The following is a 22,403-nucleotide window of genomic DNA, read 5'->3' as shown; positions in this document are numbered from 1 at the left end:
GTACCCCATCGGTATAAAATATATTATTATTTTATATAGCGCCATCAGATTCCGTAGCGCTGTGCAATATATCCATCCATCCCCAGGCTTGCAAGGAGGCACTCACACACTTTGCGGATCTAGCAGTATCTATGTTTTTATTCTATCTATTCCTGTACCAAGATGCTTGGTACAGTTATCTCAGACCATCCTATTCTTTCTCTTTACGCTCCCATTTCTCTGCTGGCAGAGTTATTATTTTCCCCATTCGGTTCGACCTCTGTGATCCCAAATTCCCAGGCTGGGGAGAGCCCCCTCCTTGTTCCAGTCTCAGAGTGGCCCAACACGTGTATGTGGTTTGTGATATGATGTCCTGTCCCCTCTGGACCAGTCTCCATGCACAGATATGAAGACACAGCTGGGATGGGAGTTCTGCTAATGGAGATAGGCAGGCCTTTTAAATTAATAGTCTGGATTTCGGGAAGGATAGAACACATTTCTGTTCATCCATCACCCTGCAGGGGATAGGCTTCATGGGACATTGGGGCTGCGTTAACACAACAGATGGCACCCCAGATGTAAATAAGGCAAAGTGGGATATAAATCCTTTTCCTTTGTCACTAAGCAGGGACACGTTAAAATACAGATCTTTGCAATACAATGGCATCTGCTGATTATCCAAGACAAGGCAGAAATACAGGAGGCCCATAATAAACATGCAAAAACCGATTGATCTATAATATAGCAATTTATATAATTCAATTCCAAATCATTATATCTGTGATCATGTAATCATTTGGTAGGTTAAAGGTTCCATTGGCATCTGCAAGTAAAGCCCAGAAGGTGGTGTTTATCTCTAAACCCCCAGCCACCACTGTTAGTGGATCCATGGGTTCATTTGTTCTTACCTACCACTCAAAACCCATTCCCTTCCATTCACTGCTGTGCTGTATGTGTTTGGGTTTAGAATACCTACACAGAATCCCGATCTGGGCCGAGACAATCAGGGCTCCTCTAAATTAGAATTGTCAAAGTTATTTAGGGCAGCAATAAGACAGGTAACTTATAATGGGTGTTGTAGTTCTGAAACGGCTGGGTGAGTCTACCATCACTGTGTCTATGAGTGACGGCACTGTGCATGCGTGAGTGATGTCACGCTATGATAGGGTATGAGAACCAGGAAGTAACAGTCCCACCTCTCATACCTAGAGGGCTTAAAGGTGTGGCTTAAATCCATACTTCCAACCCTTCTAATTACTTAAGTATTGAAATTTGGGGCAATAAGGAGGGAAGAATAACAAACAACGCACTATAACAACTTCTTATAGATGAAATTGTTATAGTGAGTACGGTGTTTCTTTAAAATAACATTTCAAACTGAATTTGCAATTTAGGTAAACACGATAGAAATTTGATTTTTGCAACTAACACAGAACAGGGGATTCAGTAACATCTAGTGCCTGCTTTGAAATCTGTGATACTAAAAACCTCCAGTTATGTAAATATGCGTAGGTATTCGGGATAGAGCGCATGTAACTCTTTTATTTGGTTTTATTGTATGTATTAGGGCTGATGTGTACTATGGACATTGCTGCTTCCCAGGAGTAGTGGGAGTGTGAGCGCAAGACTTATTTTTGTGTATTTGTATTTATTTTTGTATCACACATGTGTCGGGGTTTAGAAAAATACCCCTCTCTGTCTCCGAGATTTATTTTCCTGAAGCTGAAGGAAGCAAGGTGAATAGTCAGTGTAGGACCCACCTAAGAGGTTTGCCTTGACGTGATAGGGGAGCATCCTTCTAATGGTCATTAGAGTGATACTAAAAGCCTTCAGTTTTGTAACTATGCATAGAGATTTGGGATAGAGCATACGTAACTTTTCTTTGTTTTTTTTTTTTTTAATCAAATAACCCTGTCTGTCTGTCTGTCTGTCTTGAATTTAAGACACCTAACAATCCATACTTCATGACTCTTTGGTAAACATTAAATACAAAAATATAGACATCCCTAATTTACATTCGAATCTGTCAACCATAATATAATTAAGCGTTAATGACAGATGATAAGGGAAGCTGTGATCCGCCTCAGGAAGAGACTCAGGACATCCCAGCCAATCCCTGTTCACCAATTTAATCCAGTATGAGCCACCACTTCGTATTCCATCTGACAACTCCCCACAAAGCACTGCTTAGTGAATAGGCCACTTGTTGGTTTTATTGCTACGAATTTACCATCTAACACATAATACTCAAAAAAATAATCTTAAATATTTTTTGTAGTCTGTGAGAGCCTGTCAGAGCCCTGTCTGATATTCTAGGGCCTTTGTAAGGATGCATCTGTTTTTGTTTTCCTCTGTTAGTTATATTTATCATATTTTTCATGATTACTCTTTACATCCCTCTTTACTCACTACTGTGACCCCAGTGCATTGTGGTCATTGTAGTTCTGGGAGTCTATGAATTGGTGGGATGGCTGAGTGATGCTATTGCTCGTGTTGGGTATCTGTTAAAGGGTTAAATGTCTGAGGCCTTTGATCCCCTCATAGTGTATGGAGAGAGGAGGGATTTACAGGGAGAAAGCCACCATCTCTGAATGGAGATGGAATTTGTTACCTCCCCATCACCCTCCCCTATCCTATGGAGGCACTGGGCTGCCCCCTCCTCCTCTACTTCACTCTGTGCACCTCTTGGCACTCACTTCAAAACACCTCTACACACAGACTCCCTCTGTTTATCACACATTACCTCTCTGTTACACACAGGAACCTGGGGGCCACACATTACCTCTGCTTCACAACAGACAGACACACACGACACACAAACACACAATACTCACACTTTACACAAAAAGGACTACACACTTGGGTTTAACATAACACATAAGCTGAATTTCGGGCACTGACAAACCACCAGGATAGCCTTCCTTATTTCTTTCATGCACATCTCTCCTTACACACAGACAGACAGACACACACGCACACACACACACACACACACACAGAGTACGAGCTGGTATTAGGTATAATTAGACTGGTTGTTATTGTTAGATGATGCTTTATTTTAGCTTAGCAGTGTACCCAAACCTTTATTCCTCGTAAGAATAAAAACGACAAAACGCATTGACAAAAACATACAGTCCTGTCCCATGCAAACACAGACACACGCCTGATACTTAGTTTCACACACACCTTTCTTAATGCATTCAGACACATTTTAACCGTTACCTGTCAGTTCACTAGCAAAGCCTCTCCACAGCTTTCTTCTACTCCCCATTACTGAAAAGCATAAAACTACCCCCACCTCGCACACAGTCAGAGACACAGGGCCTATCCCCCTCCCTCCCTCTCTGGTTAGGAAGTTATCCTGTCCCAGACCAGGGGCGGGAGAGAGGGGGGGACAGGAGAGAAAGACACAGACACACTGTGATAGTTTTGGCACTTCAGACATCTCTCTACACACTGTGCCCACAAGATACCCTGCCACCATTCCATGGGTCACACCACAAGGGTACGATGACATCCTGATATGGAGTCACCCCTAGAACACCTATACCATCTCCGAAACTATACCCACGGCAGGTCAGATCCTTTACCTACATACACGCACACATCTAGCACATAACCCAGCATCCTATATACCTGTGCCCGCTAAAATTATAAGCACACACCCAACAGTCCTGCCGTCTCTGCATGTACACAGTTATTTCTGTATAAGCAGCGCGTATATTACACACACAAAAATTATTACATATCTTTGTAGAGTCAACATAGATGATCTGCAAAACGTAAGAAAAACCCATTCACGTAGTGTCCAAACAACATTCAATACACAACAAGACAAGTAATACGTTTAAGTTATGCATGCATATAGAAGTGTTTAGACAGAAATTATAGCATGTATACAATGCACACAAACATTTACAGTTGCACGTAGACGCCAGCACAGGAAGAGTATTGAACAATACACAGCGTAAAATATATATCTTCGATGTATACTCGGGAAATGCTGGTCACACTCTGGGTTTTGCCGCTGTGCCTATTGGCACAGAATACGTTGCCAAACTCCAATAAGGACCATTTCGGCATCTGCCCCAACCAACTGAATGCCAATCTTTGGGTGGACGCTCAAAGCACCTGCGAGAGGGAGTGCAAGTCCGACCAGGTAAGAAAGGCATTACTGAAAGCGAAATACATCTCAGAGGGTGTCTGTTTGGATTTAAAGCAAAGGTGTCAAACTGCAGCTGGTCAGACGTTGTTGGATTATGAGTCCCGTAACACTTTACAAACTATGATTGGCCTGGGATTATAGTACTTGTAGCCCAGCTGGTAGTTGTGGTTTAAGGGTTAAGGACACGTGGGGGAGGAACTGCATAGGGGAGTAGAATACAGTCGTCAAATTAGAAATACTCTACTGTCTTTCCCCCAGTTGTACAGCGCCGCGGAAAGCGTTGGTGCTTCCTATAAGTTTATTCCGGATTGTGTTACTCACCCTAATCCCCCCCAAAATAAAAAAAGTTTAATAATACATTTTTTTTTTTTTTTAAAGTAGATAAAAGCATTGCATACTTTTTTCAGTTGACAGAATTTTGCAATTCATTTTGTTTACACTTCTGGCATCAAAAGTGTTAAAAGATTTGCTTTGTGCAAATGACTCAAATACACAGGTATGTGTCGATCCGGGTTATTCACTATATTGGGAATTGCTGAAAATTGACAATAAAATGTCAAATTACAGACAGAGGCAGAGTGAAATGTTGCTGAGTCCTCAGTGGTGGAATAAACTCCCCATGTACTTTGATTGGTGTGTTGTAAGTCTGCCTCCTCTGAATACTGCTATTGGGAGCTGACTCCCAGCATCCTCAAACACAGTCCTGACGTCCTCATTGAATAATTCTCCTATCTTCAGATTCTGGAGGTTTCATGTGCCCGGGTGTCAGTGTCACAAACCAGTACAAACCAGGGGTGCATGGGATATTCTGCAACACCGCAGGATTGTCCATTGATCATTTTACGCATGTGCAATAAGATGCTGCTATAACACATTGCGCAAGAAAATATATGATAGCTCATTATTGTAAAATGAAAAGAAAACAGAGCATCGCATGAAAAAAGATTGAAGGACCACTATAGGCACCCAGACCACTTCAGCTCAATGAAGTGGTCTGGGTGCCAGGTCCCCCTAGTTTTAACCCTGCAGCTAAAACGGCCATGTTTACATTGCAGGGTTAATCCGGCCTCTAGTGGCTGTCTCCCTGAGAGCCACAAGAGGCGTTTCCGCGGTTTACACGGAGTAAATCGCACTTATTGGACGCTGGACGTCCTCACAGAAACCAGCGTCAAAAAAGAACCCCATAGGAAAGCATTGAGTAATGCTTTCCTATCGGCGGGTTTGAATGCGCGCGCGTCTCTGGCCACGCATGCGCATTCGGCTCCACTCGGGAGGTGATGTCGATGGAGGAGGAGAGGTCACCATTGCAGAGGGAGCCCGGCTCTGGATTAAGGTTAGCAAATAAATGGTTAATTAACCATTTATTCGCCGCGTAAGAGGCGTTTTATTCTTAACGCTACAGTGTTCCTTTAACAGAAATTATCAGTTTTATTCAAAGGCGTGATTTCAAGAAAAGTGACAGTTCCCCTTTAAGAGGAAAATGTTAAATGGCCCTTTGGGAATAGCCATCATTGAACTACGTCGTGAAAACATACACTCGGTTTATGAGGCAGAAGTTGGATGGGATTTTCTTGTCAATATTTATTTGTGAATATTTTTTTCTGAAATTTGGTTCCTGATTAAATTTACATTTTTTTCCCCCCCAAACAGGACTGCGAGGCGTTTGAGAAATGTTGCACTAATGTGTGCGGACAGCAGAGTTGCGTGGCTGCACGGTACCCAGATTCAGGAATGCCTGCTCCAGGTACTTCTCATCCAGCTACTTGTGCTGGGTTTATTTGCACCCAGCAAGGCTCAGACTGCGAAATGTGGGAAGGGCGGCCCATTTGCCGTTGCCGAGAGCGCTGCGGAAAACAGCCAAGTTTTACTTGTGCCTCTGATGGTCTTACCTACTATAACCGCTGTTACATGGATGCAGAGGCCTGTGCCAGGGGTATTAGCCTGGCAGAAGTTCCCTGTAAATTTGTCTCATCATGGCCCCTGACAAGCGCAGCCCCATCTGAGACTACACAACAGCCTACTCCTCCTTCAACTCCAGTGGAACTACCAATGCCACCTGCCTTGTACCATGCACCAGCACCTCAGTCTGTGACCATGGGGGGCACTGTGGGCTTGCAGTGTGAGTGCAGTGGGAGGCCCCAGCCTGAGATTTTTTGGGAAAAGATGGGTGATGGTCCGTCTGTTCCTCTAATGCGGCCAGACCAAATGTATGGAAATCTAGTGGTCACAAACTCTGGACAGCTAGTCATTTATAATGCCCGACCTGAAGATGCTGGAATCTATGTCTGCATGGCCCGTAACTCTGCAGGAATTCTCCACGCTAATTTCCCTCTCTCTGTCCTGAGGAAAGACACAAATCCCACAAACCTTCCCCAAATACATTTAGGATACCTGTCTGAATGCCAAAAACTCCCAGAACGCAATGACTGCCAGGGACCTCATGTCCTGCGTTGGACGTACTATGCCCAAAGTGGTGACTGCAAGACCTTCCTTCATAGATGGTGTCCTGGTATGTCCAATAGTTTTCAGACGTATGAAGAGTGCAGGACAATGTGCCAGGTGGCACCTTCTGACCCTTGCACACTGCCACCGGTCAGAGGTCCATGCAAAACACCAGAGGTGAGATGGGCATATAGTGCCCTAATGCGCCAGTGTTTTTCCTTCATTTATGGTGGATGCCAGAGCAATCAGAACAACTTTGAAAGCAAAGATGCCTGTGAAGATCACTGCCCCCTTCCAAGAGCCAAGCAGTGCCAAGGATGCCATCTGCGAGGAAGGTTGGTGCCCAGCTTGTGCCGTAGTGACTTTGTAATTGTTGGCAGGTTGGAGGATTCAGGTGAAGAACATGTGCTCAAAGTTGCCATAAATGAGGTGCTGAAGGATGACTACATGGGTCTTCATTTGTTTCATACAAACTATCTGGAAGTAACCCTTGGAGATAGTGGAGGAGACTGTCCGTGTGCTGGTCTTGTCGGGGATGGACAGCTTTTAATCATGGGGGAGGTCCAGGATGGTATGGCCTTACTGGGAACTTCTAGCTACGTCCGTCCAGCCAATGACAAAAGGCTGAAGAAGGTGCGAGAGATGTTGGAGAAAGGAACATGTCAAATGCTTAATAGATTTCAAGACTGATATACAAGAACAGGTGTACAGTGGGGTACACCCTCTTCTTAAATAATTCATGAATATCTATCATCTTATTTCAGGCCTACAATCTGAAAACACAATAACAGATTCCCTTTTTTTTTTTTTTTTTTTTTAAATCTGAAAGGTTTTCTGTTTTTTCTTCCAATATGCTCTGTTTTTTTTTAATGATTATACATTGTTTATCCTGTTTGTTTAAATTATGGAAATAAAACAGTGCTTCCTATAAATCTCTGATTACTACGGCTTAGAAACTTATTTGGATAATATTGCTTTGATCACTGTCATTAAATTTTCACTTCTTGTGTTTTTTTTTTAAGTTCATTACTTTTTTTGCAAAGCAATAATATATATTTTTAAATTATGTATGTAGATTTTTTTGTCAAAATGACTTTTTTTTTTTTTTTTTAAATATGTTTATTTAAAATGTCACCAGTGTCAAGAAAACATCAATGGCAATAAAACAAAATGGGACTCGTAGGTCTCAACTTTAGAAAAGAGAGACCCTCAGATCTCGACAGAAAAGAAGTATGGACGGTCGTTGAATCTCTGAATGAACAATTTCCCAGATACTTTTGCATTTTTATCTAAACTCCAGTAACAGCCAGTTGATATATGCAGGTACCTATTGTAACGGGTAATTGTTGCAATAAGAGGGAATACGGAGGTCCCAAAGTAGGTCAGCCGGGGATAGGAGTTCTGAGACCTGAAATGAGTGGACTGTGCTTAGTTCACATCACGCCCTCGAACCCGGAGAGGGACAAGCACCCAAGGGTTGTGGAATGGAAAGAGGAGCAAAACAAAAAAGGGCGATAAGAGAAAAAGGGAGAGAAAGAGAGAGAAAAATAGAGGGGGGGGGGGAGAGGGTATGGTGAGGGAACTACCGCTAATGCCACCATTCAACTGGTTACCTAACTCCAAGGGATGCCTGAGTGAGGGGTTTCTATGTTATTCTTAACATTCCAAGGGACAAACTAATTGTGTAGTCCCTTAGTGAGTGTAATTATTATTTATTATTATTATTATTTATAAAGCGCAACAAGTTCCATAGCGCTGCACAATGGGTGGACAGACACGTATTTGTAGCCAGACAAGTTGGACGCACAGGAACACAAGGGTTGAGGGCCATGCTCAATGCGCTTACATGCTAGAGGGAGTGGGGTATAGTGACACAAAGGGTTAGGGTAGGGTAGAAAAGTAGGTTGCTAGGATAGTGTTCATTGAGGGCTTACTGTTTTGTTTTGATGGCAGTTTCAGGAGAGGAGTCAGGGTACGGGGAGGGAAAGCTGTTCACAGTTTAATTGATATGCTTTCCTGAAGAAGTACGTTTTCAAAGAGTGTTTTGAAGGAGTGGAGACTGGTGATGTAGGATGGTAGGCATGTATCTGTGGTAAAATCCCTGATAGTACCCTCCCCACCTCTCCCAAGGCTCCCTATTCATTGAGTACAATTCTGAAATCAGTTGAGTCTGCTACCAAGATCCATTGGGTCCAGGTCATCATATAATAATAATTTAATAAAAAAAATGTATCTGACCGAGCGACCATGTTGGATCAAACTCTACATGTTATCTGATCAACTGCTGCTAAACCTAACCTGCTCGCTGCTGTGATAGTTCTATGAGGAACTGCAGCAGCTGGCAAGTCAGATAACAGTAGAGTCTGACCCAACATTAGCATTTTACAGAATATATCATTAAGTTTCATTAAATGTAATAAACTTTTAGAAAATAAGAAGTGAAAATTGAATGAAGGTTGTCCTTTCAAGGGACACACCAAATGTAAACAATGCACAAAAATGTGCAGAATAATATGAATTACAAAAACTAAAGAAACTATTTATAAAATAAAAAAAGTATTGTCTTATTGTCTTGTATTTTTTTTTTTAAAAATGAACAAATTAGACTACATAAAAATGTTTTTCAAAATGTATTTACCTGTATACATACCACCAATGACAAAATAAAGTTACTTACATTACACTGTTTTTTTATAATGCAGACAAAAATGTAGACAGCGAGGAAGCAATGCAAGTGTTGTAAAAATTAACTTCCATTAGTAGGAGGAAAATTCTAGAATTAAATTAATTTAAAATAATAGCTTTAGAATAGCTGCAAATCAACTGTAGCTATTGGAAGCCCTTGTTGCAATACTGAACTTCAACCACTGGGGGGAGTATATCTCCATGAATGCTAAAAGGACAACAGTCATCAAGTTTTCACGTCTCACGTTTGAAATGATATTAACGTGACTGCCAAGGCAAGCCTAAACCACAACGCCCCACCAAGCTTAACTTTTCCTAAATCACCTAATAAAGACACTGATACCAGATTAAGGGGAAGGGCATGTCCACGGCTTTAATTAAATCAAACCGTATAATTGAACTTGAAATCCTTAAAGGACTCCGGCACACAGGTAGGTCTCTTACACCCAGAGATAGGTTCCTGGCAAATACCATTAACAGAAACCCAATCTCACATTGGGGTAACTTCTGCTACCATTTACCCAGGCGCTGGCCAGGACAAACTTTCCCCCCGCAAACCCCTCCACCAAATTAAAGACATCTAGACCAATAATCGTAACAAGGACCCCATCCATCCTCATCGTATCGCTTTTATCGCCCTCAAGCTCCATATATCACACTACAACCCCGACCAATCTACTCACAAATTGAGAAACTACGTAGTTCAGCTTGGGCCTCACCAGTTCTAAAGCCCTATAATCACTATTTGTTGACCAGTGAAGCCGAGGAACAACCTCTGACCAGAGAGAGAGAACATATCGAGACAACTTGCTAAGTCTTGCTTTATAGCCCTAATCAAATCTACAGTGCACAATCTAGCCAGATTGAAACCTCTTGCTTGCACTACTAAAATAGAAGGGCTAGGGGCAACTCAACGCAAAGCGCTCATCTTTATGAATAACTAATCCCAACAAAGCCTGTGAATTCCAGGCCAGAGAAGACAAGCTACGAGGAAAACTAAAATTCCTCCCGTAACTCTGCTCTTCAACCCAACAACTAGTCCAACAGATATACAAGTGATCAAGAAACCAATCCATGGCCGGCAAAACATCTAAAAGTAATTCCAAGAGATGAGGACAAATGTACAACAAAGCCCTATTAGATTTCCACCTCCCGACTCTGCTCACCCAAAAAACCTTAGCCGTGTGACAACTTTGCCTATCTGGAAATGCAAAACCATCCAAACTAATTGTCTTAAAAAAGCCTGAAAAAACAAGGCAAGCTGTGAAGTAAAAAGGAAACCCCCAATTGACAAGCAGCAATTTTTTTAAAGAGGCAAAGGCAACTGGACAAAAAGGGCTCCTTACCGAAAGTATCACTACCTCCGGCTCCGCGCCATGTCGCCACCGGTTCATTGTGGTCCGCCAAATGCAAACATGGACCATGTCTGTGGTGAGCGACAGATCCAAACAGCTTCTATGCTGGCTGCCACAAACTCACCCAGATTCAAAGCCCTGTAAAAGGCTGTAGAAAAAGCCGCACGGAAAATTCGAACCACAGATGCCGAAGGAGTTACCAGAAGCCCCCTATCCCTCCATCTCCTGCTGTTTATAACTTTGATGTAAGTGAATTAATTGTTTTTTATTTATTTATTTGCACTATATTGCTTTATTTCAGTTCTCTCTGATTCATGATCCCTCATTGCTGGGTAGTGAATACCAATTATGGAGGTAAAAATTTGACCTTTAGTAGACACATCAATGTACTGGGAAATACTGTATTTACTTGAATCTAAAGCGCACCTTTATTGGCAAAATAAAGTCTACAAAATTTGAACGGGCATTAGATTCGATGGCGCCTAACCTACACAGTGCACTTAACGTGTGTGGGAGCCTGGAGTGTCCGTTTAATAATATAAACCCACCCAGTATAACTGTAACCTAACCTACACAGTGCATCTAATGTGTGTGGGAGCCAAGAGTGTCTATTTAATAATATAAACCCACCCAGTATAACTAACTGTAACCTAACCTACACAGTGCACCTAATGTGTGTGTGAGCCTGGAGTGTCCCTTTAATAATATAAACCCACCCAGTATAACTGTAACCTAACCTACACAGTGCACCTAACGTGTGTGGGAGCCTGGGGTGTCCCTTTAATAATATAAACCCACCCAGTATAACTAACTGTAACTTAACCTACACAGTGCATCTAATGTGTGTGGGAGCCTGGAGTGTCCCTTTAATAATATAAACCCACCCAGTATAACTAACTGTAACTTAACCTACACAGTGCATCTAACGTGTGTGGGAGCCTGGAGTGTCCCTTTAATAATATAAACCCACCCAGTATAACTAACTGTAACCTAACCTACACAGTGCATCTAACGTGTGTGGGAGCCTGGAGTGTCCCTTTAATAATATAAACCCACCCAGTATAACTAACTGTAACCTAACCTACACAGTGCACCTAACATGTGTGCGAGCCTGGAGTGTCCCTTTAATAATATAAACCCACCCAGTATAACTAACTGTAACCTAACCTACACAGTGCATCTAACGTGTGTGGGAGCCAGGAGTGTCCCATTAATAATATAAACCCACCCAGTATAACTAACTGTAACCTAACCTACACAGTGCATCTAACGTGTGTGGGAGCCTGGAGTGTCCCTTTAATAATATAAACCCACCCAGTATAACTAACTGTAACCTAACCTACACAGTGCATCTAACGTGTGTGGGAGCCTGGAGTGTCCCTTTAATAATATAAACCCACCCAGTATAACTAACTGTAACCTAACCTACACAGTGCATCTAACGTGTGTGGGAGCCTGGAGTGTCCCTTTAATAATATAAACCCACCCAGTATAACTAACTGTAACCTAACCTACACAGTGCACCTAACATGTGTGCGAGCCTGGAGTGTCCCTTTAATAATATAAACCCACCCAGTATAACTAACTGTAACCTAACCTACACAGTGCATCTAACGTGTGTGGGAGCCAGGAGTGTCCCATTAATAATATAAACCCACCCAGTATAGCTAACTGTAACCTAACCTACACAGTGCACCTAACGTGTGTGGGAGCCTGGAGTGTCCCTTTAATAATATAAACCCACCCAGTATAACTAACTGTAACCTAACCTACACAGTGCACCTAACGTGTGGGAGCCTGGAGTGTCCCTTTAATAATATAAACGCACCCAGTATAACTAACTGTAACCTAACCTACACAGTGCACCTAACGTGTGTGGGAGCCTGGAGTGTCCCTTTAATAATATAAACCCACCCAGTATAACTAACTGTAACCTAACCTACACAGTGCGCATAACGTGTGTGGGAGCCTGTAGTGTCTCTTTAATAATATAAACCCACCCAGTATAATATAATAACACATATTCAACATATTATTGACATTATTATTATTATTAAATTCTACAAACTGACTGCACCACTATAATTAAAGTGTTTGAGGCCCTAATAAACCTTAGTTAATACTGTACATAAAAAGAATGTTACAATCTTCTTTCAGCTAAAATTCTGCAAAAATTGAAGAAACATTAAAATTCAAATGTTCATTATTCCCTATAGCATGCTGTTTAGTAGATAGCTCCCTAATTTGGTACCCCTGTTATTGCTTATGTTGTTTATTATGAATGTATTACATCATTTAAAATGAACACACACCAGTCATTTTTTTAAAGGAATATTTATTAAACTTTGGAGTTTTGTATGTATTGTGATGTATTCTTCAACGAACACTGTGCACGAGGTCCATAGTTGTTATTGAAGCCTACACAAGAAAATACATTTATTTTTAAAACTGTGCTTAACTGTTACATATTATATTATATTATGTTTGTCAAAATGTTAAATATAGAGGATAAGCAAACAGAATACTAATGATCCTGAGAAGGAATGGTTCCTTTTAATAGCATATGATTGTTGTATAGTATCTTACAGTATGGTGTTCTATTATTCATACTTAAAGTAATGAAAGCTCTATACACTGTAGTTGCTGTGATGCGAGCAGGAGAACCTACTCCTGCATCACCAGCTTTCACCTGTCAGTCAGTTGTTGGCTAGGAAGCCAGTGCCACTGGCATAGACCTCTTTGCCAAGACCTGATTGACAGGGGTATGGAGGGACCATATTTGTATTCAAACATTTAGAAATCTGCACACATGCTGACTATTTATCTGGTGTAATATGTGGATGGAATGTTATGGTCTCTTGTTGACACTCAAGTTGTGGCTATCATGTCAGACATACTTTAAAAATTCTGGCCAAAAAACTCACTTTAGTGTTAATTAATAATCCAGGATCCAAATTAATTGCTTTCCGTATCAGCTGCTCTTGATGTTTTCCTGTAAGGGATTAAAACGAGACAAAAACTCACAAGGGTGTAGGGGAATGTAAGTTAAAAATTAAAGTTTGATTTTTAACTTGAGAACACACCATAAACTTTCAGACCATTCGACAGAAGGTGAGGGTAATATACCAGAAGATGGAATGCCTGTGGTTCTTACCATCTTTTTCTTGCAGGACTTTAAACGTCTTCCAGCAGGATTTCTTAATAGACAAATTTGCAACCATGGTGACCAAGTCTTCACAGACTTCACACTTCAATTCTAAGCTACACACACAATGAGATACAATAGACAGTTACGGAGTTTCTCTATTTGCACACAGTTTTTTCTCTGTCCTCTTGGTCACATGACAATCTGGCTCTGTCACCTAGTGTTGGGAGCACTGCGGGAAAGTCCACCACGAACGCATATTAAATTGTACTTGTGATTTAACAGTCACATTTCCTTGGTGCGTAGGGAAAATAACGTAAATTTAAAAACAATTTCTTACCAGCTCCTCCCCCAACGTAGACTTAATGCTCCCATCATGTTGACCAATTCCTGACACACTTCACAATCTTTGTTACATCTCTCTTCAATCTTTTCATTCAAGTTCTTTCCTAAACTGAATACACAGTAAGGCTGAATGAGCAGATTACAAGCTAGAATCTCATAATGCACAAAGCCTACAACCGCACATTTAAAGATATGGGGAGAGCAAATAATGTATCCATATATACTTCTTTATCATTTGCCCAGAGATGAGGAGATTTGAGGTTTCATGAGATGTCACTGGAGATCTGATGAACATTTGACCAGAGTCTTGTAAATATGACACCTAACGTGTCCTTTAATGATGAAATTGTTTTTTTTTTACAGACACTGGGACCGTTCAGTCAACTGGATGGAAGAGTTTATGACAATAGAACATGTTTATACTTGTAATTTCTTCCCATTTGGTCTTCGAGTCACATTTACTGTTTCATCAATTCAGTTATTGTACCCATAACTGAAAGGAGGCATGTCAATCTAACCAGTTCAAACAATCTTTTCATGTAGAGATCTGGAACTTCAAGGGCTGAAGTGAGTTTGTCAATGTCCCCTTCGTGACTCGAGATGTATAAGGTACGTCACCATCATTAGATTCTTTACTGAAGCTATTAATAATCCTTTTGTCACCTGTTTGAGATCATCTGGAGATGTGGTTCTTACTCGTGGCTAGACTAGGCTTTTACGCGATGCCTCACAAGTAAGACCGTCCAGTCATGTCTACTGGTTGTTGTCCCTCAATGTGAAAGCTGTACAATGGGAACAATTATATCCCAGTGTTTTTAATACTATGTTCGCTTATCCCCTATATTTAACAAATATGGGTTTGTGAGGTATGAAAAATGTAATTACAGATGATACTCGAAAAATTAGAATATCGTGCAAAAGTTAATTTATTTCAGTAATGCAACGTAAAAGGGGAAACTAATATATGAGATAGACGCATTACATGCAAAGCAAGATAATTCAAGCCGATAATTATGGCTTACAGCTCATGAAAACCCAAAATCCACAATCTCAGTAAATTAGAATATTACATGCAATCAATAAAACAAGGAGTGTACATAGAACAATATCGGACCTCTGAAAAGTATAAGCATGCATATGGACTCAGTACCTTGTTTGGGCCCCTTTTGCAGCAATTACTGCCTCAATGCGGCGTGGCATGGAAGCTATCAGCCTGTGGCACTGCTGAGGTGTTATGAAAGACCAGGATGCTTCAATAGCGGCCTTCAGCTCTTCTGAATTGTTCGGTCTCATGTCTCTCATCTTTCTCTTGGCAATGCCCCATAGATTCTCTATGGTTCAGGTCAGGCGGGTTTGCTGGCCAATCAAGCACAGTAATCCCACGGTCATTGAACCAGGCTTTGGTGTTTTGGCAGTATGGGCAGGTGCCAAGTCCTGCTGGAAAATGAAGTCAGCATCCTCATAAAGCTCGTCTGCGGAAGGAAGCATGAAAGGCTCCAAAATCTCCTGGTAGATGGCTACGTTGACCCTGGACTTAATGAAGCACAGTGGACCAACACCAGCAGATGACATGGCTCCCCAAATCAACACAGACTGTGGAAACTTCACACTGGACCTCAAGCATCTTGCAGTGTGTGCCTCTCCATTCTTCCTCCAGACTCTGGGTCCTTGGTTTCCAAATGAGATGCAAAAGTTGCTCTCATCAGAAAAGATGACTTTGGACCACTGAGCAACAGACCAGGTCGTTTTTTTTTTTAGCCCAGGTAAGACGCTTCTGATGTTGTTTGATGTTCAGGAGCGGCGTGACAAGAGGAATATGACATCTGAAGCCCATGTCCAGGATCCGTCTGTGTGTGGTGGCTCTTGATGCACTGACTCCAGCCTCAGTCCACTCCTTGTGAAAGTCCCCAACACTTTTGAATGGCCTTTTCCTGACAAATCTCTCCAGGCTGCGGTCATCCCTGCTGCTTGTGCACCTTTTTCTTCCACACTTTTCCCTTCCACATAACTTTCTATTAATGTGCTTTGATACAGCACTTTGGGGACATCCAACTTCCTTCGCAATTACCTTTTGAGGCTTTCCCTCCTTATGGAGGGTGTCAATGATGGTTTTCTGCACAACTGTCAGGTCAGCAGGTCAACTGTCTTCCCCATGATTGTGATTCCTACTGAACCAGACTGAGAGACCATTTAAAGGCTCAGAAACCCTTTGCAGGTGTTATGGCTTACTTAGCTGATTAGAGTGGGACACTGTGAGCCTAGAATATTGCACCTTTTCACAATATTCTTATTTACTGAGATTGTGGATTTGGGGTTTTCATGAGCTGTAAGCCATAATCATCGCGCTTATGACAAATCACGGCTTGAACTATCTTGCTTTGCATGTAATGCGTCTATCTCATATATTAGTTTCCTCTTTTGCGTTGCATTACTAAAATAAATGAACTTTTTCACGATATTCTAACTTTTCGAGTATCACCTGTAAATGTAGAAATCCTGACTGCGATAGTAAGCTCTATCATGTAACTGGGCGACTCCATCTTACCTCCCTGTCAATCATTGTTACAAGCCCTCTTCTTTGCACCACACATTCAGTATGGAGAAAGTATACGGAGAGTGATGGAGAAACAGAAAATAATAAAGCAGATTTATCAAAGTAAAAAGTTATCTAAAGTAGTAAAAGTGGGGCAATCACCGTGGTAACCAGCAGGCATATTCCATTGGTGACTCCTTCCCTTTTACAGTTCGGCAAAACTTTTTTAACAGAACACTCTGAAAAATCTCCTCCATTGTGTCTGTTCTGCTTGTGCCCTGGCTGTGCCAGGACTGAAATAGATTAAAATGCCAGTTACTTCATTGTTAACATACATTTACAGCAAAATGGAGCATCACATGAAAATTTTAACCAATGATGTAATTTTTGGAGATGTGACAGTTTCTCATTAGCCAAGATCCTGACCTGTTTCTTTTCGTCTTTCTCTCGTGCTCTGTTGAATTTGGTTTATGACTATTTTTTATCGGAGGTTGATATAAGGTCATCCTTTGCCGTTTTGTATCTCCCGTGTTTAAAATCATTAAAAATGACTGGTATCTTCAGCACTAACAGATTAACACAAACAGCAGTGCCGTGTGATGTCACGGTAAACTCAGATGACATCATAATGCGTATCTATTCTTCATGAGAAACATTATTCTGGCAAACTAAGGCTGTTGGCGAATGTTCCTCTTCGTCGGGGATGTGAAACTCTGCCTCCTTCCACCCAAGATGTTGATGGCTTGCAACTCCAACAATTCTTTGAATGCGCTCCAAGCACCATAACTGCTACAGCTCACTGTATTAAAGTGAGCACTTTATGATGAAGAGCACTGGCAATCCCCACTAAAAAGCATCAATCCACTTTTGAATAGTTTGACTTCTTACTAAAACTCTGCCAGGCACCATTCCCTGCCTCCACTACTAACGCTAGAAAGTCGGAAGTTCCTAAGCAAGAGCTTAAGTTATCTCTCAGCCAATGAGCTCAGCCCTGCACTGCTAAGCTCTGTTTAGGAACTACTAGGTCTCTGGCACTATTAGTGGAGGTGGGGTGCAGCACCACAGAAACACTAGAGATACATTTATTCTAATAAACTCCCAAATGACAACAGGAGCCAGATATCAGACACACACTTTATTAATACAGCTAATAATTACAGAGCATCGTTAACAAAACAGGATAATGTATCCAACTAAAGACTCCTGGAAGACCTTGCAAAGTGTCTTTATATTTCACGTATAATCAAAGACACTGCCTGCTATGAAATGTCAGATTTAACACACTTGTCCTAAGATTTCTGATCCAGTACTTTAAATATTCCTATGACGTTTTGCTTTTATTATATATATATTTTTTGTATCTCTCAATGCTGACACAATAATGAATAAGTGTGTGTTTGGTCTTACGTATGGAAAAAAGGAATATATCTAACTATGAAATAGGACATCAATGCTTTATTTAAATAAGAAAAAAAATATTCTGACATTTTCAAATTTTTTTGGCAACATTAATAGTCAGATTTTTAAAAAGCCAATCATTGCAAGATTTTTCCTCCGGACATTAAAAACATTTATAAAATATTTTGTCAGTAACAGTAAAATGTATAGACTGATTTGTGGGTATATAAGCCAGAGAGAGATGAGGAAGGAAGGTTTTTAAAGGGACACTAAATTGCCCACATACAAAAACAGTTTGCAAAAGCTGCAGATCTGTTGTCTGCTGCCTTTGCAAGCCCTCCCCTTCTAACCCCGCCCAGACTTTCTGTGACTGTCCAATCACAGACTTCCCAATGCAGCTCAACCAGAAGTCTTTGCAAAATAGGTGCTCTAGGCAATTGCTGCCTCTTGAGTTAAGCTCCACTGAGCTAAATAACCAGGAAGTAACATGACCAGTTGTCTGATTCACAGCTAGGTGTGTGTAACAAGGTACATTTATAAAAGTGTCAGTTTCTATCAAAATCTGCACTTTTTCTAAAATGAAAAAAAAGAGGACAAACTTTTTATATATTAAGCACTTCAGCAAGCTAAGGTGCTTTAAGGGTCTTGAATGTCCCTTTAAGGGAAAGAGAAGAAAACAGCTGTATCAGGAATGGGATTTGTTGGACAAATTTTGAGATCTATTTGCAATAGAAGAGCTGGGAGAGAGATGGAGAACAGGCAAACTAACAAAACAGAGTGCACTCAGCAGGAGAGCTAGATTATAGATTGGGACACATTAGGAAAACTGTGAGCATTAGTACAACAAACAGAACACCTTTCTCAGCAATGAGAGAAAGTAACAGAACTATGTGCAAACACTGCACGAAATGGGGCAGACACAGAGCAAACTAGGAACAATCTATGCAAACGGGAGAGTAAAGTAAAAAAAAAGGACACAAAATGTACACAGCACGTGGCATTGCTGGGTCACAGACAGGTGTCTGATAAACTCCTACACTATGCAATTAGTAAGATAGTAGGGTCTGAGTCAGGTAAACTATCAAAGCTGGGTACAACCAATAGCAGAATCTAGTCAGAGATCTGGTAATCTGTGAGGACAGTGTGCAGCCAATAGGAGAGTTGAGTGAGAGATCTGGTAATCTGTGAGGACAGTGTGCAGCCAATAGGAGAGCTGAGTAAGAGATCTGGTAATCAGTGAGGACAGTGTGCAGCCAATAGCAGAGCTGAGTGAGAGATCTGGGAATCTGTGAGGACAGTGTGCAACCAATAGGCGAGCTGAGTAAGAGATCTGGTAATCAGTGAGGGTAGTGTGCAGCCAATAGGAGAGCTGAGTAAGAGATCTGGTAATCTGTGAGGACAGTGTGCAGCCAATAGGAGAGCTGAGTAAGAGATCTGATAATCAGTGAGGACAGTGTGCAGCCAATAGGAGAGCTGAGTAAGAGATCTGGTAATCTGTGAGGACAGTGTGCAGCCAATAGGAGAGCTGAGTAAGAGATCTGGTAATCAGTGAGGACAGTGTGCAGCCAATAGCAGAGCTGAGTGAGAGATCTGGGAATCTGTGAGGACAGTGTGCAACCAATAGGCGAGCTGAGTAAGAGATCTGGTAATCAGTGAGGACAGTGTGCAGCCAATAGGAGAGCTGAGTAAGAGATCTGGTAATCAGTGAGGACAGTGTGCAGCCAATAGGAGAGCTGAGTAAGAGATCTGGTAATCAGTGAGGACAGTGTGCAACCAACAGGAGAGCTGAGTAAGAGATCTGGTAATCTGTGGGGACAGTGTGCAGCCAATAGGAGAGCTGAGTAAGAGATCTGGTAATCAGTGAGGACAGTGTGCAGCCAATAGGAGAGCTGAGTAAGAGATCTGGTAATCTGTGAGGACAGTGTGCAGCCAATAGGAGAGCTGAGTAAGAGATCTGGTAATCAGTGAGGACAGTGTGCAGCCAATAGCAGAGCTGAGTGAGAGATCTGGGAATCTGTGAGGACAGTGTGCAACCAATAGGCGAGCTGAGTAAGAGATCTGGTAATCAGTGAGGGTAGTGTGCAGCCAATAGGAGAGCTGAGTAAGAGATCTGGTAATCTGTGAGGACAGTGTGCAGCCAATAGGAGAGCTGAGTAAGAGATCTGGTAATCAGTGAGGGTAGTGTGCAGCCAATAGGAGAGCTGAGTAAGAGATCTGGTAATCTGTGAGGACAGTGTGCAGCCAATAGGAGAGCTGAGTAAGAGATCTGATAATCAGTGAGGACAGTGTGCAGCCAATAGGAGAGCTGAGTAAGAGATCTGGTAATCTGTGAGGACAGTGTGCAGCCAATAGGAGAGCTGAGTAAGAGATCTGGTAATCAGTGAGGACAGTGTGCAGCCAATAGCAGAGCTGAGTGAGAGATCTGGGAATCTGTGAGGACAGTGTGCAACCAATAGGCGAGCTGAGTAAGAGATCTGGTAATCAGTGAGGACAGTGTGCAGCCAATAGGAGAGCTGAGTAAGAGATCTGGTAATCAGTGAGGACAGTGTGCAGCCAATAGGAGAGCTGAGTAAGAGATCTGGTAATCAGTGAGGACAGTGTGCAACCAACAGGAGAGCTGAGTAAGAGATCTGGTAATCTGTGGGGACAGTGTGCAGCCAATAGGAGAGCTGAGTAAGAGATCTGGTAATCAGTGAGGACAGTGTGCAGCCAATAGGAGAGCTGAGTAAGAGATCTGGTAATCAGTGAGGACAGTGTGCAGCCAATAGGAGAGCTGAGTAAGAGATCTGGTAATCAGTGAGGACAGTGTGCAACCAACAGGAGAGCTGAGTAAGAGATCTGGTAATCTGTGGGGACAGTGTGCAGCCAATAGGAGAGCTGAGTAAGAGATCTGGTAATCAGTGAGGACAGTGTGCAGCCAATAGGAGAGCTGAGTAAGAGATCTGGTAATCAGTGAGGACAGTGTGCAGCCAATAGGAGAGCTGAGTAAGAGATCTGGTAATCTGTGAGGACAGTGTGTAGCCAATAGGAGAGCTGAGTAAGAGATCTGGTAATCAGTGAGGACAGTGTGCAACCAATAGGAGAGCTGAGTAAGAGATCTGGTAATCTGTGGGGACAGTGTGCAGCCAATAGGAGAGCTGAGTAAGAGATCTGGTAATCTGTGAGGACAGTGTGTAGCCAATAGGAGAGGTGAGTAAGAGATCTGGTAATCTGTGAGGACAGTGTGTAGCCAATAGGAGAGCTGAGTAGGAGATCTGGTAATCTGTGAGGACAGTGTGCAGCCAATAGGAGAGCTGAGTGAGAGATCTGGGAATCTGTGAGGACAGTGTGCAACCAATAGGCGAGCTGAGTAAGAGATCTGGTAATCAGTGAGGGTAGTGTGCAGCCAATAGGAGAGCTGAGTAAGAGATCTGGTAATCTGTGGGGACAGTGTGCAGCCAATAGGAGAGCTGAGTAAGAGATCTGGTAATCTGTGAGGACAGTGTGCAGCCAATAGGAGAGCTGAGTAAGAGATCTGGTAATCAGTGAGGACAGTGTGCAGCCAATAGCAGAGCTGAGTGAGAGATCTGGGAATCTGTGAGGACAGTGTGCAACCAATAGGCGAGCTGAGTAAGAGATCTGGTAATCAGTGAGGGTAGTGTGCAGCCAATAGGAGAGCTGAGTAAGAGATCTGGTAATCAGTGAGGACAGTGTGCAGCCAATAGGAGAGCTGAGTAAGAGATCTGGTAATCAGTGAGGACAGTGTGCAACCAACAGGAGAGCTGAGTAAGAGATCTGGTAATCTGTGGGGACAGTGTGCAGCCAATAGGAGAGCTGAGTAAGAGATCTGGTAATCAGTGAGGACAGTGTGCAGCCAATAGGAGAGCTGAGTAAGAGATCTGGTAATCTGTGAGGACAGTGTGCAGCCAATAGGAGAGCTGAGTAAGAGATCTGGTAATCTGTGAGGACAGTGTGTAGCCAATAGGAGAGCTGAGTAAGAGATCTGGTAATCAGTGAGGACAGTGTGCAACCAATAGGAGAGCTGAGTAAGAGATCTGGTAATCTGTGGGGACAGTGTGCAGCCAATAGGAGAGCTGAGTAAGAGATCTGGTAATCTGTGAGGACAGTGTGTAGCCAATAGGAGAGGTGAGTAAGAGATCTGGTAATCTGTGAGGACAGTGTGTAGCCAATAGGAGAGCTGAGTAGGAGATCTGGTAATCTGTGAGGACAGTGTGCAGCCAATAGGAGAGCTGAGTAAGAGATCTGGTAATCAGTGAGGACAGTGTGCAGCCAATAGGAGAGCTGAGTAAGAGATCTGGTAATCAGTGAGGACAGTGTGCAGCCAATAGGAGAGCTGAGTAAGAGATCTGGTAATCA

General features: G+C 42.2%; 1 protein-coding gene across 1 annotated transcript; it reads left to right on the top strand.

Annotated features, from left to right (window-relative positions):
- Positions 1 to 2,954: 2,954 nt before the first annotated feature.
- WFIKKN1 (WAP, follistatin/kazal, immunoglobulin, kunitz and netrin domain containing 1) lies at positions 2,955 to 7,562 on the top strand. The gene is made up of 2 exons (XM_063428996.1): positions 2,955 to 4,138; positions 5,795 to 7,562. Exons 1-2 carry the CDS (start codon positions 3,965 to 3,967, stop codon positions 7,274 to 7,276), a joined length of 1,656 nt encoding a protein of 551 aa, XP_063285066.1. The 5' UTR covers positions 2,955 to 3,964; the 3' UTR covers positions 7,277 to 7,562.
- The last annotated feature ends 14,841 nt before the right edge of the window (positions 7,563 to 22,403 follow it).

The sequence above is a fragment of the Pelobates fuscus genome, chromosome 8, assembly GCF_036172605.1.
Source record: "Pelobates fuscus isolate aPelFus1 chromosome 8, aPelFus1.pri, whole genome shotgun sequence".
Classification (NCBI taxonomy): Eukaryota; Metazoa; Chordata; class Amphibia; order Anura; family Pelobatidae; genus Pelobates; species Pelobates fuscus.
Note: the sequence above shows the minus strand (reverse complement) of the source record. Positions and strands in the feature narration are given on the sequence as shown.

Coding starts and splice junctions, on each gene's coding strand:
- WFIKKN1 (XM_063428996.1), top strand. CDS start 3,965: ATGTATACTCGGGAAATGCTGGTCACACTCTGGGTTTTGCCGCTGTGC. Junction 4,139..5,794: donor GGGAGTGCAAGTCCGACCAG/GTAAGAAAGGCA, acceptor CCCCCCAAACAG/GACTGCGAGGCGTTTGAGAA.